This window comes from Rhinolophus sinicus, chromosome 1 (assembly GCF_057876585.1).
Source record: "Rhinolophus sinicus isolate RSI-liver-muscle chromosome 1, RSI-T2T, whole genome shotgun sequence".
Classification (NCBI taxonomy): domain Eukaryota; kingdom Metazoa; phylum Chordata; class Mammalia; order Chiroptera; family Rhinolophidae; genus Rhinolophus; species Rhinolophus sinicus.
Window position 1 is genome coordinate 34,364,267 of NC_142501.1, and position 22,308 is coordinate 34,386,574.

General features: G+C 33.5%; 1 protein-coding gene across 2 annotated transcripts in view; it reads left to right on the forward strand.

Annotated features, from left to right (window-relative positions):
- Positions 1-22,308, forward strand: part of AEBP2 (AE binding protein 2) — a 66,869-nt gene that overhangs the window by 39,269 nt on the left and 5,292 nt on the right. Inside the window, exons 5-9 of one of the 2 annotated variants that reach the window (XM_019714645.3) lie at positions 3,203-3,327; positions 8,261-8,328; positions 9,987-10,100; positions 12,484-12,510; positions 13,056-14,609. In XM_019714645.3, coding sequence (XP_019570204.2) covers positions 3,203-3,327; positions 8,261-8,328; positions 9,987-10,100; positions 12,484-12,510; positions 13,056-13,101 — 380 coding nt within the window. In that variant the 3' untranslated portion in view covers positions 13,102-14,609. Of the gene's footprint in view, positions 1-3,202; positions 3,328-8,260; positions 8,329-9,986; positions 10,101-12,483; positions 12,511-13,055; positions 14,610-22,308 lie in introns of those variants that run through there. The other variant, XM_019714646.3, reaches the window with a different exon arrangement.

The window sequence follows — 22,308 nt, forward strand, 5'->3', positions numbered from 1 at the left end:
TTTATATCTTGGGCTTTCATGCAAATTCAGTTTTTTGCCTTTCTTCAACTTTCTTACCTGTTTTTGTTAATAGTAATAAACAGGATACCTGTGGGACCATGTGAGAATTCAGTGGTATTTTATCTGTAGTAGCTAAGGGAGTATAGGTATATATGGCCTTTAAATACATACCGTATAGAATTAGATTTTGAGGGCTACTTTGATTATGTTCTCAATTAATAAAATATAAAATATGGCAGTGTGGTGTTTCTAACAATGTTTTAGAATTTCAAGCATTTAAAGATAAAAATCAAGTAAAAGTTAAGCAAAGTGGTGTGTGTGAACAGCAAAACTATTTAGTCTGTTTCAGCACTTAACTGTCTATTGTAGCACATGTACAATTGTTCATTCTTAATTACCAGATTATGAGATGTATCCTCCATATTTAGGATAGAACACAATTAGATGACAAGCTTGTAAATGTTGGCAGCTGGAATTGACTTTGAAACCCTAGAGCCTAGTGCTGTGCCTGGTTTATAATGTCAGCTGGCTAATTAAATATATCCTGAATGAAGACTGATTGAGTGAAGCTGTCATTGAAAAGGGAGGTCACTCCAAGGGTGAACTAGAAAGAAAAAACTTGTATCTTAACGCTTTCTCTTGGATTTGATTAGAGTGCATAATAGACGCTAGAACTAATGCAGATTATAAATCTTGTCTCTAAAACATTGAAATTGTTGTGTTACTAGAGAGCTACAGTGGACATTGAATGAACCACAAGTGAAGAAAACTTTCCTAAACTCTTGTTTCATATTGTTGGAATAAACGTTTATTTTTCAAAGTTAGCTACTGAATTTAGGTTATGGATCCATTTTCCTTATGTAGCTCATCAGTTAAAAAAAATTCTTGGACCCCCCAATTATAACGTGTACTTATACAGTATATACAGGTAATACTGCTATTACACATTATGAAACAACTACAGTACCAAGAAGGAATATTGAAAAATATCAAGATGAAAAGAAGTGATACTATTTTCTTCCCTTACTCTGATGCATCAGGATACACACCTGCTCTGGAAACTATTGTTCAAGTTTAGTATTCTTGATACTTTAATAGTGGACATAACATGGTTGAGGTCTGAATGCATAGACTAAGGTTTGAGGACTCTTCATTATTATAAATTTAATTCAAGCGATGACTTCTGTTTGAATGATTGAGAGGGCTGAGTTAGTGTCATTTTCTCTAAATGCTTATCCTTCTCAGGAAAAAAGCATACTTGGAGAGCATGAAGAAAGTACATACGTTTTTTTACAGTAGTCACAGATCTAATAGGAAGGGGCTTTATTTCTCAGCATTAGGTAAAATCATGACTTTTTTCTCCCATAAATATCAAATATTTTTTTCTTATTTCCCATGATCATTGCATTCTTAGTCTTGGGGGGTTCTGCTAGTTTGTTACTAAGTGGTGTTCTGCTTTTCTCCTTCTGAGGAAAAATCCAATGAGAAAAGAGGTCTCTAGGTTGTTTTATCGTGTATGCCAACTGGTGAAATCATCCTCCCACAAAAGGTGTGGTATATTTGTGTAGATGTCCTGAGAACTCCATGAATGATAGATGGAAATCCACTCTACATAACCATGTTTCCCCGAAAATAAGACCTAACCGACAATCAGCTCTAATGCGTCTTTTGGAGAAAACATTAATATAAGACCCGGTCTTTTTTTACTATAAGACTGGGTCTTATATTATATAATATAATAAAATATAATATAATACCTGGTCTTATTTTAATATATTATTATATTATGTTAAATAATATGTTAAATAATATATTAAGTAATGTATTATTTAATATATTAAAATAAGACCGGGTCTTATATTTTTGCTCTAAAAGGTGCATTAAAGATGATTGTCTGGCTAGGTCTTATTTTCGGGGAAACAACGGTGGTAATAAATCAGAATATATGGTAAATCAGCTACATATAATTCAGAATATTTTGCACCAGGAAATCAAGCCATTTCTTCTATTGTCAGTAAAGTTTAATTTTTAATTACAGATCATCTTGTAAAATTACATGTATTAGTAAGCAGCACAATTGTAAACAATAAATTCATCTTTAGTTTGAGCAACTTTTTTATTAAGAATAAAAATAGCACAATTTATATAATAGTGGGATGTAAACTGAAATTTTAAAAATGTTCTTAGCAAATCATATGTTCAACGTATATATAGCTTTGTTGTGATCACTAAAAGATTGCTTACCCTAGGTTTGTGAGTTTTTTTAAAAAGTGGTATAAGCTTATTAATATAAACTGCTTTATGACTTAAGGCATTCTCCATGTGCATTTATTTTACTTAATCATAATCTGTAGCTGTTTTATCTCCATTTCACAACTAAAGAAACAGGCTAAGGTAGATTAAACAGTTTTCCCCAAATCACACAACTGATATCGTGTTTCCCCGAAAATAAGACTGGGTGTAATATTAAGTTGTGCTCCAAAAGATGCATTATGGCTTATATTCAGGGCATGTCATCCTGAAAAATCTGCTAGGACTTATTTTCCGGTTAGGTCTTAATTTTGGGAAAACACGGTAACTGATGGAGTTGAGAGCTAGAAAGAATTTTGGTGGACTTACTGGCATTCAAAAATGTGTTTATAATTTTCTTAGGTGGTTTTTAGAAGAGTTATTATAATGAAGAAAATACTTGTCAAAATCCCCCAAATAATATTACCACTTCGTCAAATTTGGAAAAGTGTTGATTACATATTAATATAGAAGGTTCATGAAATATATTCCGTATGTTTGGCTGTGGTGAATGAGAGCTCAACGTGGTGCACAGATGGAGATGATCATTAGAGTGGTGAAAATGTGCGACTGGTGCCCAGAAGAGATACTGGAATAAAGTGTAAAATTATGAGAAAGATAGTAGCTGAAATGTGCAATCATGAGATCTAAAGTTAGAACTTCACGCACCAAGTGACCAAATTAACCCACACTAACTCATTAGTTGGAATCCTGCTTTGTACATCCTTAATCTTGTCAGCTAGATTTCATGTTTTGAATGCAAAGAAAATCTTGCATTTAAACCTAGATTGATACTTGTTAATTGTTTTAGTCTTTCTTAACTTATTACATGTTTTTGTGTGAAATAGTCTATTTGGCTGGTTAGCAGACTGTTTTATTTAAATATTCTTTATTTCTTTGTATTGGATTTTAGCACGACCACATGATTTCTTCGATGCACAAACACTGGATGCGATACGACATCGAGCCATATGCTTTAACCTCTCAGCTCATATAGAAAGTTTAGGGAAGGGACACAGTGTTGTTTTTCATAGTACTGTAAGTATTTATTTATTTTTTCCTTCAATTTTTCTATAGGTTTGCAAAAACATGTATTTTGACTTTCACAATCGTATTTCTAAATTGCTCAAAATCTAAGAAGATGCATTTTAACAAAAATCACAGAATTTTTTTTGCTTTACCAGTATTTAAAAAATTACTTGTATTCTTGGCTATAAAGCAAATGTTTCCTACAAGTAGACATTTTTGTGATTAAATTGAATATTTTAGCCTTCAATTTGAGCTTTTTAGGAATATTGGGTTGGCATTTGGGCTACTAGGCATTTGAAGGTCAGGCTCTGACCTTAGTAAACTAGGTGTCTTTTCTGACCTCTGGTTTCCACATTTGTAAAATTACAACTTTAGAGTCCTTTTAGCTCACACCCTTACATGCTGCATGTTACTCACCCCCAAAACATACATCTAAATTTTGTGTTCAACAGAAAATAAGATAATGAAAATAAGATCATGGCCATCAAATTAAAGATTCGTGAAGGAGGGACTTTTTATCTGTTTTGTTCCACTAATGTATCTCAAGTGTCTTTAATTGTCTCTGACACATAGTAGGTAGGCACTCAGTATATTTGTTGAATGATTATGTTGCTCAACATAGAAAAAGAAAAGTATCATATTTGAAAAAGGAATACATAATTTATTTTTGGTTAACTAGTGGTACAGTGCTAAGGCCCGCTGCCTGCCGCTTGAAAAAGTTAAAAATCGAGAGAGGTTGGTGGAAAGAAAAGTAGGTTTATTCAGAATGCCGGCATTCTGGGAGGAAGGCAGACTCCTGTCCAAAGGCCATCTCCTCGTTCCTAGAACAGTCAGAGGTTTTATAGGTACACAACAGAACAAAGGAAAGGGGGAGTCGGTCAGGCAGGACGAGGGCTGACATTGCTTTCTGGGGTCTGGTCTGTTTTAAGATAATGTTATCTCCGGACTGGCCACCGTGGCCTGGGGCTTTATGTATTACCAGTAAAAACTGCAAAATGGATTCTGGTGTTCCTGGGGGCCTGAGGATTAAGAAATTGCTCTTTTTAGGTTAGGATTCTTTTGATTAAATCGATTAACAAGGTATGTGTAGCCTTAAGAAAGGAAATAAGAGTTCTTAAATCAATCAGTGAGGGGAGAAACAGAGAAAACAGCTGAATACCAGGGTAGATCAAACTGCAAACTAGCTAAGTCTAACTACGTTATCAATTCCCTGAGTTTTACCCTTACACTAGGAGTTACTAAAGAGTTCTTTCTTTCCATGCCCTTGCCTTTTTTATTATCCAGTCATCTTTAAATTGGTGTAGTTTGGTGAAAATAAGTTTGTACAGATAAAACTTAGACCAGACTCTTAGTTTTTTGAATCCCTGGAAAAAGATTGTTTAATTTTGGCTGCTAAAATATAAAATATATTACATTAAGGCTTTATTTTTTATATTTCAATTAAGATGCACAATAATTTAAATACAAAAGGTCTATATTGGTATCAGTATCTTTACTGGTTTAAATCTGTATTTTTTTCTATCTCCTGTAGTAATGAGGCTTTCTTGCATTTTTACTTTTTCTTGTATGTATACTTCCAATTCAAAGTTCCTGATTTTGATTCCCAAAATTAAAGGCAAGAAGCTAAAAAATAAGATACAAAGGAAAGGGAACCTTTTCTGAAATTGGTACGTGAGAGGTATGAGTTTGGGTTTGAGAAAAGGTGTACTATACTTACGCTCTTGTAAAGAACACTGGAAACAGTTACCTGAAAAAGAAGGGAAGGGTTGGAAGGAAAATTAGAGGGTTTGAAGACAAAGTTAAAATGGGTGCGCTGGGAATTTTGTTGGGATTCAGCAAGATCAAGAACTTGCTCAGCAGTGATATTTGGAAATCCTCCTTTGAAGTTTGATAACATAGGTTTATGATTTGGTGGGTCTGTAGTTGTTTTTTTTTTCCTAGAAGTCAGTAAGATGTGGTGACCAGATCATGGCTAATTTGTTTATTCACTTACAGATTGAGTACCTACTTTGTGCCAAGTACTCATGATGCAGAAGTGAATAAAACAGGTTAAAACAAACAAACAAACAAACAAACAAAAATAAACCATGTCTACAGTCTAGTGGAAGAGACATGATAAATGAGATAAATTAGTAAAATTGTAGGAACTTAAAGAACTGAGGATATGAGCCATTCAGTTATTAGGGGGATGAGCATCTCAGCCAGGGGGAGAATCAAATACAAACTCCTGAAACGGGGATATCCCAAGTGTTTTGAAAAACAGCGAGGAGGCCAGTAGCTGCAGGAAATGAGTGAGGCAGAGAGTAGGAGTTAAGTCCGAGAAGTACTATGTAGAACCTTATTGGACTAGGACCTTGACTTTTATTGTGTGTGATGAGAAGCCATTGAAGGAGTTTGATAACCATGATCTGATGTGATTTTTTAAAATATTTTTTATTAAGGTATAATAAATATAAATTGCGCCCATGAAAAGTGTACAGTTCTATGAGATTTGATAGTTCTACGTGCCTATGAAACCACCACCACCACCAGTTAAAATACAGAACATTCCCATCACTCAGAACTTGACTGATGTAGCTTTGTAGTTCATCTCTGCCTCTACTCCATGCCCTAGAGAGCTCACTGATCTCTGTCCTCTCTTGTAAATGTTAATGTGTTCACTTTGGTTTCTGTGTTGTGAGAACAGATTATATAGGTCAGTGTGCGGGGAAGAGGGGATCAGTCTTTTCAGTAGCCCAGGTGGGAAAAGACTGGAATGGCTCTAGTGGAGATGCCAAAGAGGTTAAAGGGGATATCTTTTGATAGTAGTACTGACAAAGTTATGGATGGATCAGATGTCGGATTTGATAACAAGAGGAAAGGATGATTCCAATGTTTTTGGTCTGGGCAACTGGCTATAAGGATGGAGTTGCAATTTAAAAGACAGACTGGTGGTGAGGAGATTGGGGGAGAGGGGAGTATACCTGTAATTTGGACACATTCTGTAGAGCCATCTAGTGCCTCTGTCACATAGGCTAATGGATGTAAGAGTTTGAGCTCAGAGGAGAGTGTGGCTACAGATTCAACTGTGGAAGTTTTCAGCATATTAGTGGTATTTAAAGGTATCAGACTGGATAAGATCACCTAGGAACTAAGTATAAGTAGAAAAAAGAAATTTAAGGACTGAGATTTGAGACTCAGCAATGTTTAATAATTTCAAGGACAATAAATCTGATGAAATAGTGGTAGCGATGATAAATAAGGTGATACTTAAAAAAATAACGAACTTTCACTAGACCACTCCTTGCGATGAAATCCTTAGGTTCACCATGAGGGGAGTGGAGATGGTAAAAAAAATAAATTAATTGATTAAAAAATGAAAGAACTGAAAGTAGTGGTGATGTTATTAGGAGTCTGGAAGAAAATAAAAATTAACTGAGAGTCAAAATAGTCTAGGACAATGAATATAAGTTTTCCAGCTGTAGAAAACATCTGAGAGAATTTAAGAACATGAAAACTATGTTTTGTTATAAGTTAAAAAAAACAGGAATAAGAATGATTTGTACTCCCAAGTCACATTGGGGAGGCAGAGAGAGGTACCTTGACTGAGTAATGTAGAATGTAATCTGGAGAATGCTTTTTCCTGCGGAAAGTGAGAGGAAAAGACATCCATAATGGGGAAAGGTCTTTGGGCTCAATAAGAAAGGAAAGGAGCTAGGTGAGCAAGTTTTCTGAAGTTCTATGACTTGGTTTTGATGGAAGCAGTATGTGTTAAACAGAATTATTTCTGTTAGTAGTCAGAATGTTCAGTACTAATTACAAGTTTTTTTCTAGTTATCACATTAACTTTCATAGGAAATAACTATACGGATAATGAAGCAATTTGCAGAAAAATACATATGTGAGTTTACTATGCTGTGCAGTTTGCCTAATTTGTCTTAACTTCTTTAATTGAAACATTTTCTTTCGAGCCTCCTCCAGAAGAGGTCAGCAGATTCCTAGTTACCAGTCAATTGCCTTGCTGTGGTTGGTTGGTTTTCATATCTTACTTCTTTTTAGAGTTATTTTAGCATCCTCAGATCTGTCCTGGGGCTATTTAATTAAACTCATTTCCAAGTCTAGAATTAGGGTACTTAACTATAGGTTTTTAAATAATAGGCTTAGAAAGTATTTTATTTTTTGTAAAGTGCTATTATTACTTGATTATGGTATGTTTTGAGTTTGACGTAACATTTTGTGTGGCTGTTTGGAACCTAAACTTGGTAAAAAATATTGAGATTTAGATTATAAAACACATACCAATTTTGTTAATAGGGAAATTGTGTGGTTATTTTGATTTGTTTTTATTTAAACATTACCTTAATTTTCAAAATCTAGTAATGAATGACACCTTAAGATGTTTATCTTAAATTCTGTAGACCTTTTCGTTTAGGTTGATCCACCTTTAACTTAGGTGGATTCCTTAAAATTGAACCTAAACACTGATTGGCTAATGTTTCATTTAAAATAAACCAAACCAACCAATAAGCAAAAAACCCCAAGCAAATAACAAATACCTTGCTTGTAAGTTAGAGACTTTTCTCTTCCTAGCAATATTTTTTCTTTACTGTTTATTTGTTCTTTAAAAATATTCCAGCCAATATGGATTCTTGGTTAGCATTCTAGCTAAACTATAGACTTTACAGTAGATAGTAAAATAAATAGCATTTTCAGTTCCTTAATAAAGATATGGTTTTATATTTGGCTATAAAAACCTTCAATTTTTTTTCTTTCTTTTGTGAAAATATGTGATCAAAGATGAAATTGCTACAAAGCAGGACAGAACAAGATGTTGTGGTGGTAATATCTGGTCCAGGATATGAACACTTGAAAGTTCTTGATTAGAATCAAAAGTGTTTCTTAATGATACATTAGAATAATGTGTTACAAATCATTTTTATGATTTCTTCCATATTATTACTAGGTAATAGCTAAGAGAAAAGAAGATTCTGGGAAGATAAAACTTTTGCTTCATTGGATGCCTGAAGACATGTAAGTATTTGGAGTAGTATGTATAATGAATACTAATGTCTTTTATTAAAATCTCATACTCAAAAATTAGTTGTTACTGGATTCAAATATAAAAGACTTAACAGAAATTAAACCATGAAACATTTTGAGGTTGTCAGGATTAAAGAGGTAGAAGCTCCTACAGTTCCTAGCTCAGGGTATAAGCTTTAAAACTAGCTCTTTATTGTTTTTAATAAAAGTTGTTATAACAATTTTTAATAAAATGTAATTATTTGTAGGATTTTTTAATGACCTTCAAGTAGTAATGCAGGCTGCCTTAGCTGTACCTTTGTTTGAATCATTTATTTAAAAAATTCCTAAACATTTTCCAGGACGCAATTAATGCTATTTTATAGAAAAAGCAGTTTACCAGTTTTCTGACAGTATTATTTTTCGATTTTTAGTACCATTTTTAGACTTCTTCTGGCCCACATGAGATGCTCCTTAATTTAGATACCAATTTTAATTTTCTTTTTATCCTTTTATTAAAAATTTTTCTTGTTACAAAAGTAATAAAGATATATCATAGACATTTTGGATAAAAAAGTTATTCAATAGATTTGGGAATTTATAATTCTCATGAGCATATTGAAATAAAGAGATGTAGTTTTTAAAACTCTTCTGACTATTAAATTTCCATTAGTGTAGAACATATTTTCTAGCACTTGCCCCTCTTCCCCTTCCAGGTTTTATGGAAATGCTTTTGTAAAATATTTTGAAATGGCCATGTACAATTTATTTAATGAGATTTTTTTGCTGAACATTAAAGTTACCCATTTTTCTCTACTGTTAAAAGAGATACTAAAATCTATTAATATACAAACTATGCAAAATATGATTTTTTGATAGGCATTATCCTTCTGAACGTTTGTACCAATTTCTAATCTCATCTTCTACAGGAGAGAGCTTATTTCTCTGACTTATTATCAACACTTTTTATCATTCTTACATTTTGCATTCTTTGATTATAAGTAAGATCTTTTTTTTTTAGTAAGATCACTTTTAAACTGTTCATATCTTTGGTGAATTGATGGTTTGTGTCCTTTTTCAACCCCATCCCTGTTCACCTATTTCATACTGATTTATAAGAGCTGTTGTTATATTGAGGTTATAAACTTAATTTCTTTAAAAAATACATTCAAATGCCTATGTATTCTTAGTATTTTAGAAATTGATCAATCCAAATAGTACGTCTTTATTGGAATTTCCTTTAGGATAAATTTCTTTGATTTTAGAATTTTGGTTACACGTGCAATTTTTTTTTTTAAGTGGAACTTGGGGTTTTCACTTACTTCTTTAGAACTTGATGTCAGATTTCCATCAAGTCAGGCTCAAGTGTGAATTTCACTCAGCAAGCTAAAATATAGGCAGAGTGTTTTAATATGTGTGTCTAAGTCTGATAGGGCTTTGCCACCAAAAATTCCTAATGCACCCCCAGATTTGTGCCTGAAATTTCACCCTACCATTTTCAGTTGAGACTCCTCATCCCACTGCTTGGGTTGCTGAGTTCCCTTGCTCCTGAGTAAGCTTGTTAGCCTAGGTAGCCCTATCAAACTAGCGGAAAAGGCTGGGTACTGGTATGTGAGGGGTAAATTTAAAATTAATGTTATTTTATTTATGACTTATTTTTTAATTTATAGTCTGCCTGATGTGTGGGTGAATGAAAGTGAACGACACCAGTTAAAAACTAAAGTAGTTCATTTATCAAAGCTACCCAAAGATACTGCCTTGCTTTTGGACCCAAACATATACAGGTAATTTAATTCTTGGTTTGATGTTCTATTTTCTGAATTGTAATCTTAAATCTTCCTAAGTTTTGGATGTAAGGTTAGGTCTTATTTTTAAGTACTGAATTCAGCATATCGTGCTTTCTGGAGTTTTGTATATGGCAATTATATCACAAAGATTTATAAATTACAGAATCCAGAAAGATAACATTTTGGTCAAGTTTATGTGCCAGTTTAATTCCAGATTTATCTTAAGTAGCTTAATTGTAATATACATAGCATTTTGAAAATAAGTGCCTTTTGTTTAAGTATGTAATTCTTTTTATAATACTTCTGTGACTCTGGGAGGAATGTAGTGCATGTGCCCTAAATATCATAAAGGATTGAATTTTTAAAACTTAGATTCTTCCCCAAACTTTTCAGAAGAGCAGTTTATATATTATTGTGTTTGTTTTTAAGAGGTAGCTCAGAGTGTTCACATTTCTAATAACTTTCTGATCTGACCTTTGTTTTAGTGTGCTGTGCTTATGGAGGTATAGGGGGGGAAGGAGAAGAGACCAACATTTCTGACTATGTGCTGAGTCACTTTGCTAGGTGCTTTACATATACTTCATCCTCACAGCAGCCCTGTGAAGTAGGTGTTACTATCTCTGTTTTACAGATTGGAAAACTGAGACGAGAGGTTAAATAGTTTGCCCAAGGTTACACTGATAGTATGTGACTGAACTTGATACTGCTTCTGTCCAAATGACATACACTAGGGTGATTTAAAAAGTGGTTAAATGCTTAAAGGGCACTATTATGGACAAACTTTAAATACTTTAAAAGAAAGTTGAATATGTATTTTACAATAGGAATAGGTTGGATAAGTATAAGATGACATATAATAATTGATAATCCCAAATGTGAATTTTAGCTATCATAAACTATGTCCTATGCCAAAATTTGAAGCACTTAAACACTTTGAAGTTTCTGTTCATTCCATGATTCTACCTTTTGGAATGCTATATACACTGTAATAGGAACTTTATAATTTGAGACATCATTTGAGAATGAAATTCTAACATAATGGTCCTTGCCATATGGAAAGACAGAGACTCGAGATTTCCCTACTCCAAAAAAAAATTTTTTTTTGATGTGTTTTTTGATAAAAGTGCTAAGCACAATAAAGCCTTCTTTTTGTAGTATGAGCTAGGTTATCAAGAAATTAACTAGCAAAGAGAACAGTGAAATACAACCTTAAAGGAGAAGATTGAGGGAAGTCCACTACCAAAATTATGGAAAAGTTGTGAATTAAAAAATAATTGAATATTCTTTACTTACTGTTACCTAATTTAGGGTGTATTTCTGCTTACTCTTTGAAGGGAGTAATTAAAATTAGCATTCTGAAAGTGATATTTTGGGAGAGCCACCCTGCTATTACAACTGGTTGTAAACAGGTCTGATTTAGTCAGAGTTGACAAAGGGTCATGATGAATCTTATAAATTATAAGATCAAGACTAACTTCAGTGTTTCTGCCTTGAATTCTACTTCCCCCTCTCTAAGGGTCTTCCTTTTTCACAGAACCAGCTTATTTTTTCTGTTCTTGTGCTGTATATGAAGCAATTTAGGTATTTTAGTGAAAGTAACTTAACAAAAATCATTCAAGCTTAGAACTGATGTCCAAAAGTGCATAGGAATTGTACTGCATGTTCTCAAAGTGTAATTTTACAATATTTATTGATTTCATTCTTGGGTGATAAAGATGTTCTTAAGACATGTAGATGCTTCTGTGGAGTTAATTTTTCTTTAACTGTACCTATCTTTCCCCTCAATCTTAACATTTAACTTTGAGTCTAAACTTTCATACTTCTGTTATTCCAGAAATTAGAATGTAGTCTACCCTAAAGTGGTACAGAGTAATAGAACCACCTACATTTGCTGTGGTGTAACATCTTACCAGTGTTTTGGATTTTGATTGGGAACACTTGTGAAATTAAGTAAAAGGGGAAAAAAACAATTCTAACTTATTTTAGGAGAAATAGTTTGAGGTTTATGCACATCTCAAAATGAAAGCATGGCAAGCCTTCCAAAAATACATTAACTTAAAAAGGAGACTGAAAAGAACATTTATTTGAGATTTAAACATCTGTTTTAAAGTATTAGTTAAAATGCATGTGTTAAACATGAGATTCTTTTTTAGAAATACGTTAGCAGGCTACATAAAAATAATTTATTAAAAAGATGTATTTGTAACTAAATTTGCATCTATTCTGTGCGAATGTTTTGGAAATAATTTTTAATGTTGCTCAATGATCATGATCACATTGCCTATATCTTATAAATATTTTTAATGTCTCTTTTGTAGTACTTTAAAATGTGTTTTTGATTCATTTGAATAAAAGAATATTCATTTTTCTCTCTTTCTAGAACAATGCCGCAGAAGAGGTTGAAGAGGTAAAAAATAAATAAATACATAAAAAGCAAACGAGCGGGGACACCTGCAGTCTTAGTCACTGACAATGGGTTTAGTAAAAGTTGCACATTAGAGTCAACCCCCTTCCTTTTTTTTTAATCCAATATTTAGAATAATATTTATGATTAGTGTAAACATTCTGTGAATGAAGTAGGCTCTTCTGTGGAATATATTAATATATTACTGTATATCCACATTTTCATGGAATGGTACTGTGGGAGACTGAGCAAACACTCTTCTGGCAACTTAGTGGAACAGCTTCTTAAAGGCTTTGCATGCTTGCTGCTTTAAGCTGCTTTTTTTTCCCCCTTTAGTGATTACAGTAGTTTATATTGGAAAGAAAAACAATTACAACATGTGCCCTTACAAATACCAAAAGCACTGTAAGGATATTTATCTTAACAGTGTCTATTGATTTGAAGTCATATTAGGAAATATTTAGACAATGAAAATTATCAAGAGATAATTTTTACCTTTCAATTATGATAAATAGATGTGATTGGTTGCCATTTGTGTTCTTTTGCAGAACTCTGATAAGAAAAGTGTTCAATTTGTATTTAAGCAAACAGTGAACGACATTTGCAATCAACTAAAAATTCGTCTTTCGAATTAGGGCTGAAAATATCTGTTAAAGAGTGTTGCCGTATGTCTGGTGGCTCCCTTTTCAGGACTAGGGTTTTCTCATGGAGTACAGTATGTTAATATTTACCTATATAACTAATCTGTTAACGGTTTTTGAAAAACCTCTATTTCAAATATTTGAATAATAGTATTTTCATTTTAACCTACATAGGCCTCTAATTTTTTTTTGAGGAAAGCATTTGGTTTTTTAGTTTTTTCTTAATGCAAGAAAAATTGTATTCTTTTTTTAAAGTATTTTCAAACTGAATCCTTTATGCACCAAAGTTGGTTTTGAAAAGGAAAACAAAATCACTTTCTTGCTTCATTAAGCAAGAAGCCATATAGATTTTTTTTTTTAACTTACAGAAATGGAAATATGTGTAACTTGTTAGTATTGTATCAAACAAATGTTGCATAGAGATAATAGAACATTGCTTGTAAATAATTCAGCAGATTTGTAATATATTTTTATATTATGAAATGTACTGTAGATGTTTTTCTAGAGGCATGAAAGTTAAATGTATATATTATGGGTAGAAATAATATTGAAGGATATTGTAATTCACTAGTGCTGCCAGAGGAATTGTTAATAAAGCACCTTCTTTAACAATAAATGTCTTTTGCAGACTTAAGGGACTATGTACTACTGTTAATATCTTTAAGAACAAAACACATTGAACATCCTTCCAGAAAGTCTTTGAGGGAGGACCTATACCCATAATAGAGTTATGGCACTCATTTCTGACAGTGACCGTGAAATCGTTTATTTCCTTACTGTTGGAAGGACGTATTGTAAAGTATGTGGTTATATGCAGTCAAACTGCAGAAAATACTCCTGATTGAGGAGTTTTCACTTTACTACAGTGATATAAAAACCAGCAATTTTTACACTAAATTTTTTAAATAAAGAGTAGACAAAAATATAGAACTAAGCCTTTGGTTTCAAAATGGGAAAGGTTCCATGCTACATAAATCATTTCTCATTTACTTTTAAAAAAATTTTAAAATAATAAAAATTATGGGAAACTTTATTCGTTACCAGTGGGGTAAAGAGCTATATACATGAAATGAGTCATATAAAATTAACTGAAGTGCAAATAAAAGCACGGCTACTATAAGACATTCTGGAATGGTTGTTTAATAAAGGTATTATCCATATGATCTGTAGCAAATGTGATTTTATTTTTAAAATGAAAAAAGTGTGTTTTCTTACCTTTGTTGTTTTTTGCTTAAGCACTTCATCAATTGCTTTATTCTGTATCTACGAAGTAATCTGCAATCTTCTTTGTTCTTTTTAAATTTTGATTTGTTATAAAATTGCCAAATAGAAGTGTTTTGGATATATAGTTTGTACCTGTATTTTTTATTTTATTGCCTCATGTTCTTGTAAGTCATTTTTAATTGACCGATGATTGTAGACGCCTAAGTATTTTTTCTAATAAAACAAAAGCAAATCACATTTAGCTTCAAAATTGTAACAATTCAATTAAATTTTAAAATGACATCTGAAATAAACATTTAATATTTTCTTTAGGTGCACAGCAAATTAGTTTTTTCATTGTGTAGAAATATTTAGATGTTAAAACCATATTTCGTGGTTCTTGGTTAGCCTCTGAGTACTCATAATCACTCATGATACTTTGCTGCTTATCTGACTTTGGTCCGATACTGTTAATAGGCCAAAAAGAATATAGAATTAAAGTGGAAGAGTTTTATAACTTGTATGTATACATATAAAAACATGCAGTTATGGTTGGCAAATAAGTGTGAACATTTTAATTTATAATGTCCATTAAGTGATGTCTACTCATCTATATTGTTCCTCCTAACCCCTATATATGACATTTGTCATATGGCCCCTGAAGTATAATTAGTCTCTTACTCAAAATCCATTGTCTACTTCAGCAGAGGTCAAACCGCAGCCCACAGGCATACCCATTCATTTTTGTGTTGCCTGTGACTGCTTTCTCCCTGTAGTAGCAGAATTGAGTAGTAAGACTTTTTGGCTTATAAACCTGAAATATTTACTCTCTGACCTATTAAGGAAAAATTTGCCAAACCCTGGTACAGTTGATTAAATTCTTGTAAAAATAAACGACCACACAAGTTACATTTTAGTATGATAGTGTTAATCTTGGTAATAAGCCAGTACATTAAATTTCAGTGAAAGCTGTATAATATACTTTCAATATTGCCATATTAGGTTACTACAACAAATGGTGGAGTGTTTTGTTTTTGTTTTTTTTTGTTTGTTTTTTAACTTTTACATTGGATTTCTTAGTACTTAATATTTCACCATTTGTGTTTTTGTATTTTGTTTTACTAATTAGGACTAAATAAGATTTTGTAAATCAGGTCATGTTTAAACCACAAGCCACATCTTGCTCTATCTAAAAGAATCTTGGAAGTGGAAAATATTGTAAAAATTTATTTAAAGTTGTTTATTTTTTTAATAAACTTACTTTGTTCATATATATAAATCTTCCCTAAAGTGGACACACATTACTTCTGAATTTCAGATGAAAGGAAACTAAGATGGAGAGTAATTAACTCTCACTGCATATTTTAAGATTTGTTCTCATTGAAAGCAATGATAATCATGTTGGTAAACTTGGACTGTAAATCTTTTTTCCTTTCACACTTTAATAAAATGTTTTAAATATTTAAGTACTCTTAAAAGTATAGAATTCGCAACAGTTGTTTAAATCATCGTTTATTGTTTGCTATTTGAATTCTTTTTAAATACATGGTTAACAGAAGTGTTAGATATCTGAATAAAATACAATAATAGCAAAATATGGTTGAAGTCTTTAAAACAGTTTGTGGGTGGGCTTTCTATATAGTCAACAACTTTTTTTTTTAAGTGTTTAATACTTTTGAAAAGTTTTCTAAAAGGCAAGCATTTTTAGTTTTAGGTAAATTCTCAATATGAAAAACTGATATATTTATCTATATAACAAGGCCTAGGGTTGTAGACCTACAAAGAGATGCTAATATATATATAGTCTTATAGAAAGGAAATAATGTCATTTGAATTTTTTTGGTTTGTTTTAAAGAAGTACATTTTTGGGGATTTCAGTGAAAAATATTTTTCTAGTCTAAAATACATAAAAATAAGTTCTTAAAAGGATAAAATTTTTTACATATATAATTTTATATGTATATATATAATTTAAGTCTTAAAGAATCTGTGACTTGGTAGATGTTTTGCTGTTCTAACACTACAGCTTTAATATAAATAAGGTCCGCAGTTTTTTTTTTTTTTTTGTCATTTCTGATGGTCATGAACCTCAGTAGTCTTTAAAATATGAAATGCTGTATTAGTTTTAATTTTTAAAAATTAAAAAGAAATGTTGACATAGTCCAATTTATTTCCTGAATCAAGTTTGCATGGTATATAACACATGGTTCTATTACTTTGAAAATTAAAAAGGACTTACTTATAAATGGTTACAGCAGGAATTGCAATCCATACATTTTCCTAGGTCAGTATTCTTTTCCTACCAAACTTCACAGCATGAAAGAGGAAATCAACAAACATTGTAATACTACTATAAATTTTTTTTTAGTGTCTTCTGCCATTGCCTGTTAGCATGATACGTGGCACAAATTATAGTATTATAACTGAGAACTTGTTATAGTAAGATATTTTGGAGCATTATAGCCATGTAAAACATTAGTAGAGTTGAAATAACCAGGCTTAAACCACACTGATAATATTATGTAACTTTTCGTATGAACCTATATTTGAGTTTGTCTAAACGGTCTCAGTGTAAAGGATGATTGATCTTATATTTTTATGTACTTAGTTTTAACATAACCATTTTTGGTTTACTTAATTTTGTTGAAAATGTTCTTAATTTTGTTTTCGGATGAGCATCATTTTAAAAAATAATACCTTGGTTATATTTATGATATGAGTAGCATATTTTTAAGTAGCAAGCAACACTCTTTTGAAGATATTACCCAGTATTTGAATATTCTAATGTTTTGTCTTCATCCCAAAGCGTTGTTACCCCAAGCACTTTTTTCCCTCTTGAATATTTCTATGATTCCGGTAAAGAAAAACTTTACAAATCTTACAAATTTATGAAATCAAGGATTTGTATGTTCTATTAAAATTATTTCAGAAATTCATCTATATTTGGATGCCTACTAGGTCTTTCATAAGATTATTACATGCTTTGGGGCTTTTTCCTTTTAGAAAAGCATAAAGTTTTGGGGGGACACTGTGTAGCTAGGGAATAATAATAGATTGTAAAATGTAAGCATTTACTTTTGATAGCTGAGCCTAATGCAAGTAGTTTAGTATAAACATCATGGAGTGTTGCAGATGAGTGGATTAGAAGATTCCCAGTTTATGTCTTTGAATTTCACAAATTAAGAGAGTTTAATAGCTTATCTTATTAATAAATCTTTTAGATTTTTATTAAAACAAAGCTAACGTGCAATATTATATTAGTTTCAGGTATACACCATAGTAAATTCAAAATTTATAGACCTAAAGAAATGATCACCGTTAAGTCCAACAATCTATGCTATCAAAATATTAATTGACTATTTTCCCCGTGCTGTAAGTTACATCCCAGTGCCTTGTTTTATACCTCGAAATTTAAACCTTATTCCCCTTCACTTTCCCCCCTTTTTAATTTTTAAATAAGTTAACATTCAGTATCATTTCATATTAACTTCAGATGTACAGCATAGTGGTTAGACATTTATATAATTTAAGAATTGATCCCCCGACTACGTAGTACCCACCTGGCACTATACAGTTATTACCATGTTGTTAACTATATTCCCTATGCTTTGCTTCACATCCCCATGACTGTGTTGTACCTCTTAATGCCTTCACATTTTTCACCATGTCCCCCACCCCCACCCATCTTTCACCCCAACAAATCTAGTACCTGACACCATAAATAGTTATTACAATATTATTGACTATATTCCTTGTGCTATACTCTACATCCCCAAGACTACTTTGTAACAACCAAGTTGTACTTCTTAATCCCTTCCCCTTTTCTATCCATTCCCAAATCCTCTCCCATCTGGCAACCATCAATCAACATGTTCTCTGTATCTATGAGTTTGTTTCTGCTTTTTTAAGTTTTGTTCCTTAGATTCCACATATAACCAAAATCACATTGCATCTGTCTTTCACTGTCTGATGTACTTCACTCAGCACAATACCCTTCATTTCCATTGATGCCGCCACAGATGGCAAGAACCCATTTCATGGCTGAGCAATATTCCTTTGTGTGTGTGTGTATGGTTGTTGCATTTTTTTTTTTAACTTTTATTTATTTTAAGTGTGTTTTTCCAGGACCCATCAACTCGAAGTCAAGTAGTTTTCAGTCTAGTTGATGGAGGGCACAGCACATTGGCCCACGCGGGGATTGAATCTGCAACCCTGGTGTTAGTGAGCACTGCACTCTAACCAACTGAGCTAACTGGCCGCCCCTGGGATTGTTGCATTCTTACTGTGCATTAAAAATAAAATAATGTATTTTAATTTACAGCTATGCTTGGAAGAGGGATAGCAGTCATTAAAAGGGTATTTTCTAGTGATTGCTTCTGAACCTGGGCCCTCTAACGTATGCTTCATTGCAGTTATTGTAGTCTTCTGACTGGCTTCTTTTGTTTTCCATCTCAATTTTTATGACTCTTTCCTTCGTTGAAGTTCTCCCTGAGATCATTGAACATCCTAAAATCAGTGTTTGGAATTCTGCATCTGGCAGTTGCTTGTTTTTGTTTTTTTTCTGGAGCTTTATTCTGTTCTTTTATTTGGAATATGTTTCTTGGTCTCCCCATTTTGGCTGTCTCCCTGTGTTTGTTTCTATGTAGGGCTGCTATGTCTGCTGGTCTTAGAGTGGTCTTAAGTAGTAGGTGTCCTGTGGGACCCAGTGGTGCATTCTCCCCCTCGTCACCAGAGCCAGGTGCTCCAGGTGTGTCCTTTGTTGGTTGTGTGTGGCCTATTATAGTTGAGACTTGATTGCTTTTTGCATGTCAGTAGGAGGGATTGACCCTTCCTCTGATTGATTTTGATGACTGGCTGTGACTATAGTGAAGGAGCTGTTGTGCCGGGGCTGACCCTTCAAAACAGGGTTCCCTCTAGTGGGACTCTGGTGCCTACCCAGCCTGCCCTTTGGGTGTGTCATCCTTGGAGGTGGCAGGTCATGCTCCAGTCCAGTCTGAAGCTGGCCACTGGGCCTGCCAGCCCAGGCGCTTCCTAGAAGGGAACCTCCTGCAGGCCAAGTTTGGCCACAGTCTGTGCCCTGCGTAGGGCTATCTGTCATGAGCCACAAAGCCATCCAGAGATGGCTTTTGTCCACACTGTGATTAGAGGTGCCTTGGGAGGCCAAGCTGTGAAATAAGGCTGGCTGTCGCTAGTGCCCAGCTTAGGGCTGCTCAGCCAGAGATGTGGGACACGCCAAAGCCAGATGCTGATTATTTGGGTTTTGTGAACCTTTGAGAGATTTTAGGAAAGCCCACAGCATGAGCCAAGGCAGGCCTTTTATACGGGAAAAGCCACTGGAAGCAGGTTGGGTGTGCCCGAAAGTTGCGTGGGGTGTGGTCTTAAGGAATCACTATGGTGGGGCAGATGAAAGGTGATAGCTAGTTTGATGGAGACTCATGACATCTGCTTGCGTCTGCACGCAGGGAGGGGGAGGGCTTGACAAAGAAACATGGCTTCTTTTAGCTCCTCTGTCCAGGAGAGGCTGTCCCTCCTGTCCTCACCCTGAGGCTAGACAATTTAGTTCCTCCCGTGTGTCCTTAGTGCCTGTTTGCTGACCCAGTGCTGGTGCTCATAGAGAGTCCATCATTGAATAAGTCTGTGCTCGGTCCTTTTAAGAATTGTGCCTGGGAGTGCAGCCGCCCTCCGTCTCACTCAGCCACAGTTTCTGCTGGTTTTCACAAGTAGAAATTATGGGTACTTCTCTCCCTGGCACTGAAACCCTGGGCTGGGGAGGAGCTGTAGCCCGTCAGGGGCCACCGCAGCAGCTGAGATGATCCCTCCCAATTTTTAATGGTCACACCCAGGTGTGGGACCAGGCTTCCTGTGTTTCTGCCCCTCCTATCAGTCTTGAGGTACCTTCTGTATGTCCATAGTTGTAGGGCTTCAGTTCATCTAGACTTCAGCCTATTCTGTTTTGATTTTTCTGTAGTTCAGTTGTAATTGATGTGGTCCTGAGAGGAGGTGAGTACAGTGTTTACTTTGCCATTTTGACTGAAATTTAACATCTTTTTAATGATACTTTTAAAAGATGGCAGTAAATGTTACTCTTGGTAGGAGAGCTTATTTAAGTTTCTCTGTACTCCTCCCTATGTGTTCTCTCCTAAATCACCCAACATAGCTAATTTCATTTTAAAATGTAATTCAGAGTAGTCAGCATTTCTTTGAAAGTTTGTCTTAAACATCAGTAGTGTTAGAATACTACAACTAAGAAAAGAAAGTTTCCAGAAAAGGAGTTAACATGGACTCTTGAGATCACATTGGGGCAACTCTTGGAAGAAATATATTTGCATATTGAAAATTCTTTCTAGCCAATAAAAATTTCAAAAATAGTATTTTAAAAATATTCATTAAAATTGTAATGTGAAATGAAATTAAAATAGACTGGGAACTAGGAATGAAAGTCGTTACTGTCAACTGGCCACACTTTCCTGGTTTCCAAATTAATATTTTGTTGACTCGTTCTAAAACTCTTCTTTTATGCTTATTTAAATTGTTATAAATCCAGTTCTTGGATTTGGCTTTTATTCAAGACATTCATATAGCTCTTTCTTAACTTTTCTTATGGCCAAGAGAGATGTACCATAGTCACTTAAGCATTCCTTGTTGGTTGATACTGAGATTGTTTACATATTTTCTGTCATATAATTAATACAGTAGCATCCTTGGAAATACACTTGGAGAGGTGTTTCTTTCTATACTGTAATTTCTTGGAAGGGACTGTTACCTGACTTAAAAGAGTTTGTGAGTTGCATCTGTTGTGAGTTTTGGTATTGCCAAAATGTTTTCCTAAAAGGGTGGTACCAACGTAAACTCCCATTGACTGGATGTGAATGCTCTTCCCTGAATTTCACCAATACTTAAATTTGCATTTTAGTCAATGTAAAGTGGAAAAGTGGGTTAAGAAGAGGACTCGCCTGGGTTTAATTCTCAGTTCAGCTGAAAACTGGCTATGGTTTTGGGAGACTTATTTAAATTTATAGTGCCTATTTTTTCATTTGTAAAATGCCATGTTATTATCACCCAGTAGGATTTGTTGTGAGATTTCAATGAGATTCATAGTCATTGTTTTGAATGAGCATGGCTTGAAGAGTATAATCTTAATCTTTACATCTATCTCTTTAAATGCACTGTGGATGCCGTCTTGTCATTGGAGGAAATGTGCAATTTACTTAGTTTTTCTGATTATTCTTGGGTAATAAAAGTTCTCCAATCATGTATCATCACAAAAATAATCTCATTTTAACATCTGATTAATTTAGGTATCTTATAATCTATTTTAATTGTACAATTAGAAGACTTTTGACAGATGCACAGTAACCATGAAATCACCAACACAATCAAGATATAGAACTTTTCTGTCTCGAGATTTCTCCTACTTGTTTGCAGTACATCCTACCCTCCAGCCCCAGGCAACCACTGATCTCTCAGTGTAGACTGGTTTGCATTTTCTAAATTTTATGTAAATGGGATCACGGTGTGTACTCTTTTGTGTCTGTCTTTTGCATAATGATTTTGAGGTGGATCAGTAAATGCTGTAAATAAATATTTACATTTTCTGCTTACATCTAATGATACTGAACATTTTTTTCTGTATCTTTTGGTTATGTTTTAAGTAGGTTTGAGGACACTGAGTTATCTGAACTCTGACTTCAGGTTATTTAAGATTTATTAAATACAAAAGACGTCTGGTTTTGGAATGTGATTGGGCAGCATTAAAGATACTAAAGCATTTTTAAAACATGTTTAATTACAATTTCATAATTTACATCAGTTTTTAAGGTAGTGTGGCTTAGAATGGAAGCTTTTAGGTACACTGGAGATGTTAGAACAAATATTTCTGGCAAAGAATTTGTTGTACCAGGAATGTTGTGGAGTTAACTGTTAGCCTAAAAATTAATAAAATACTAATAGACAGCAA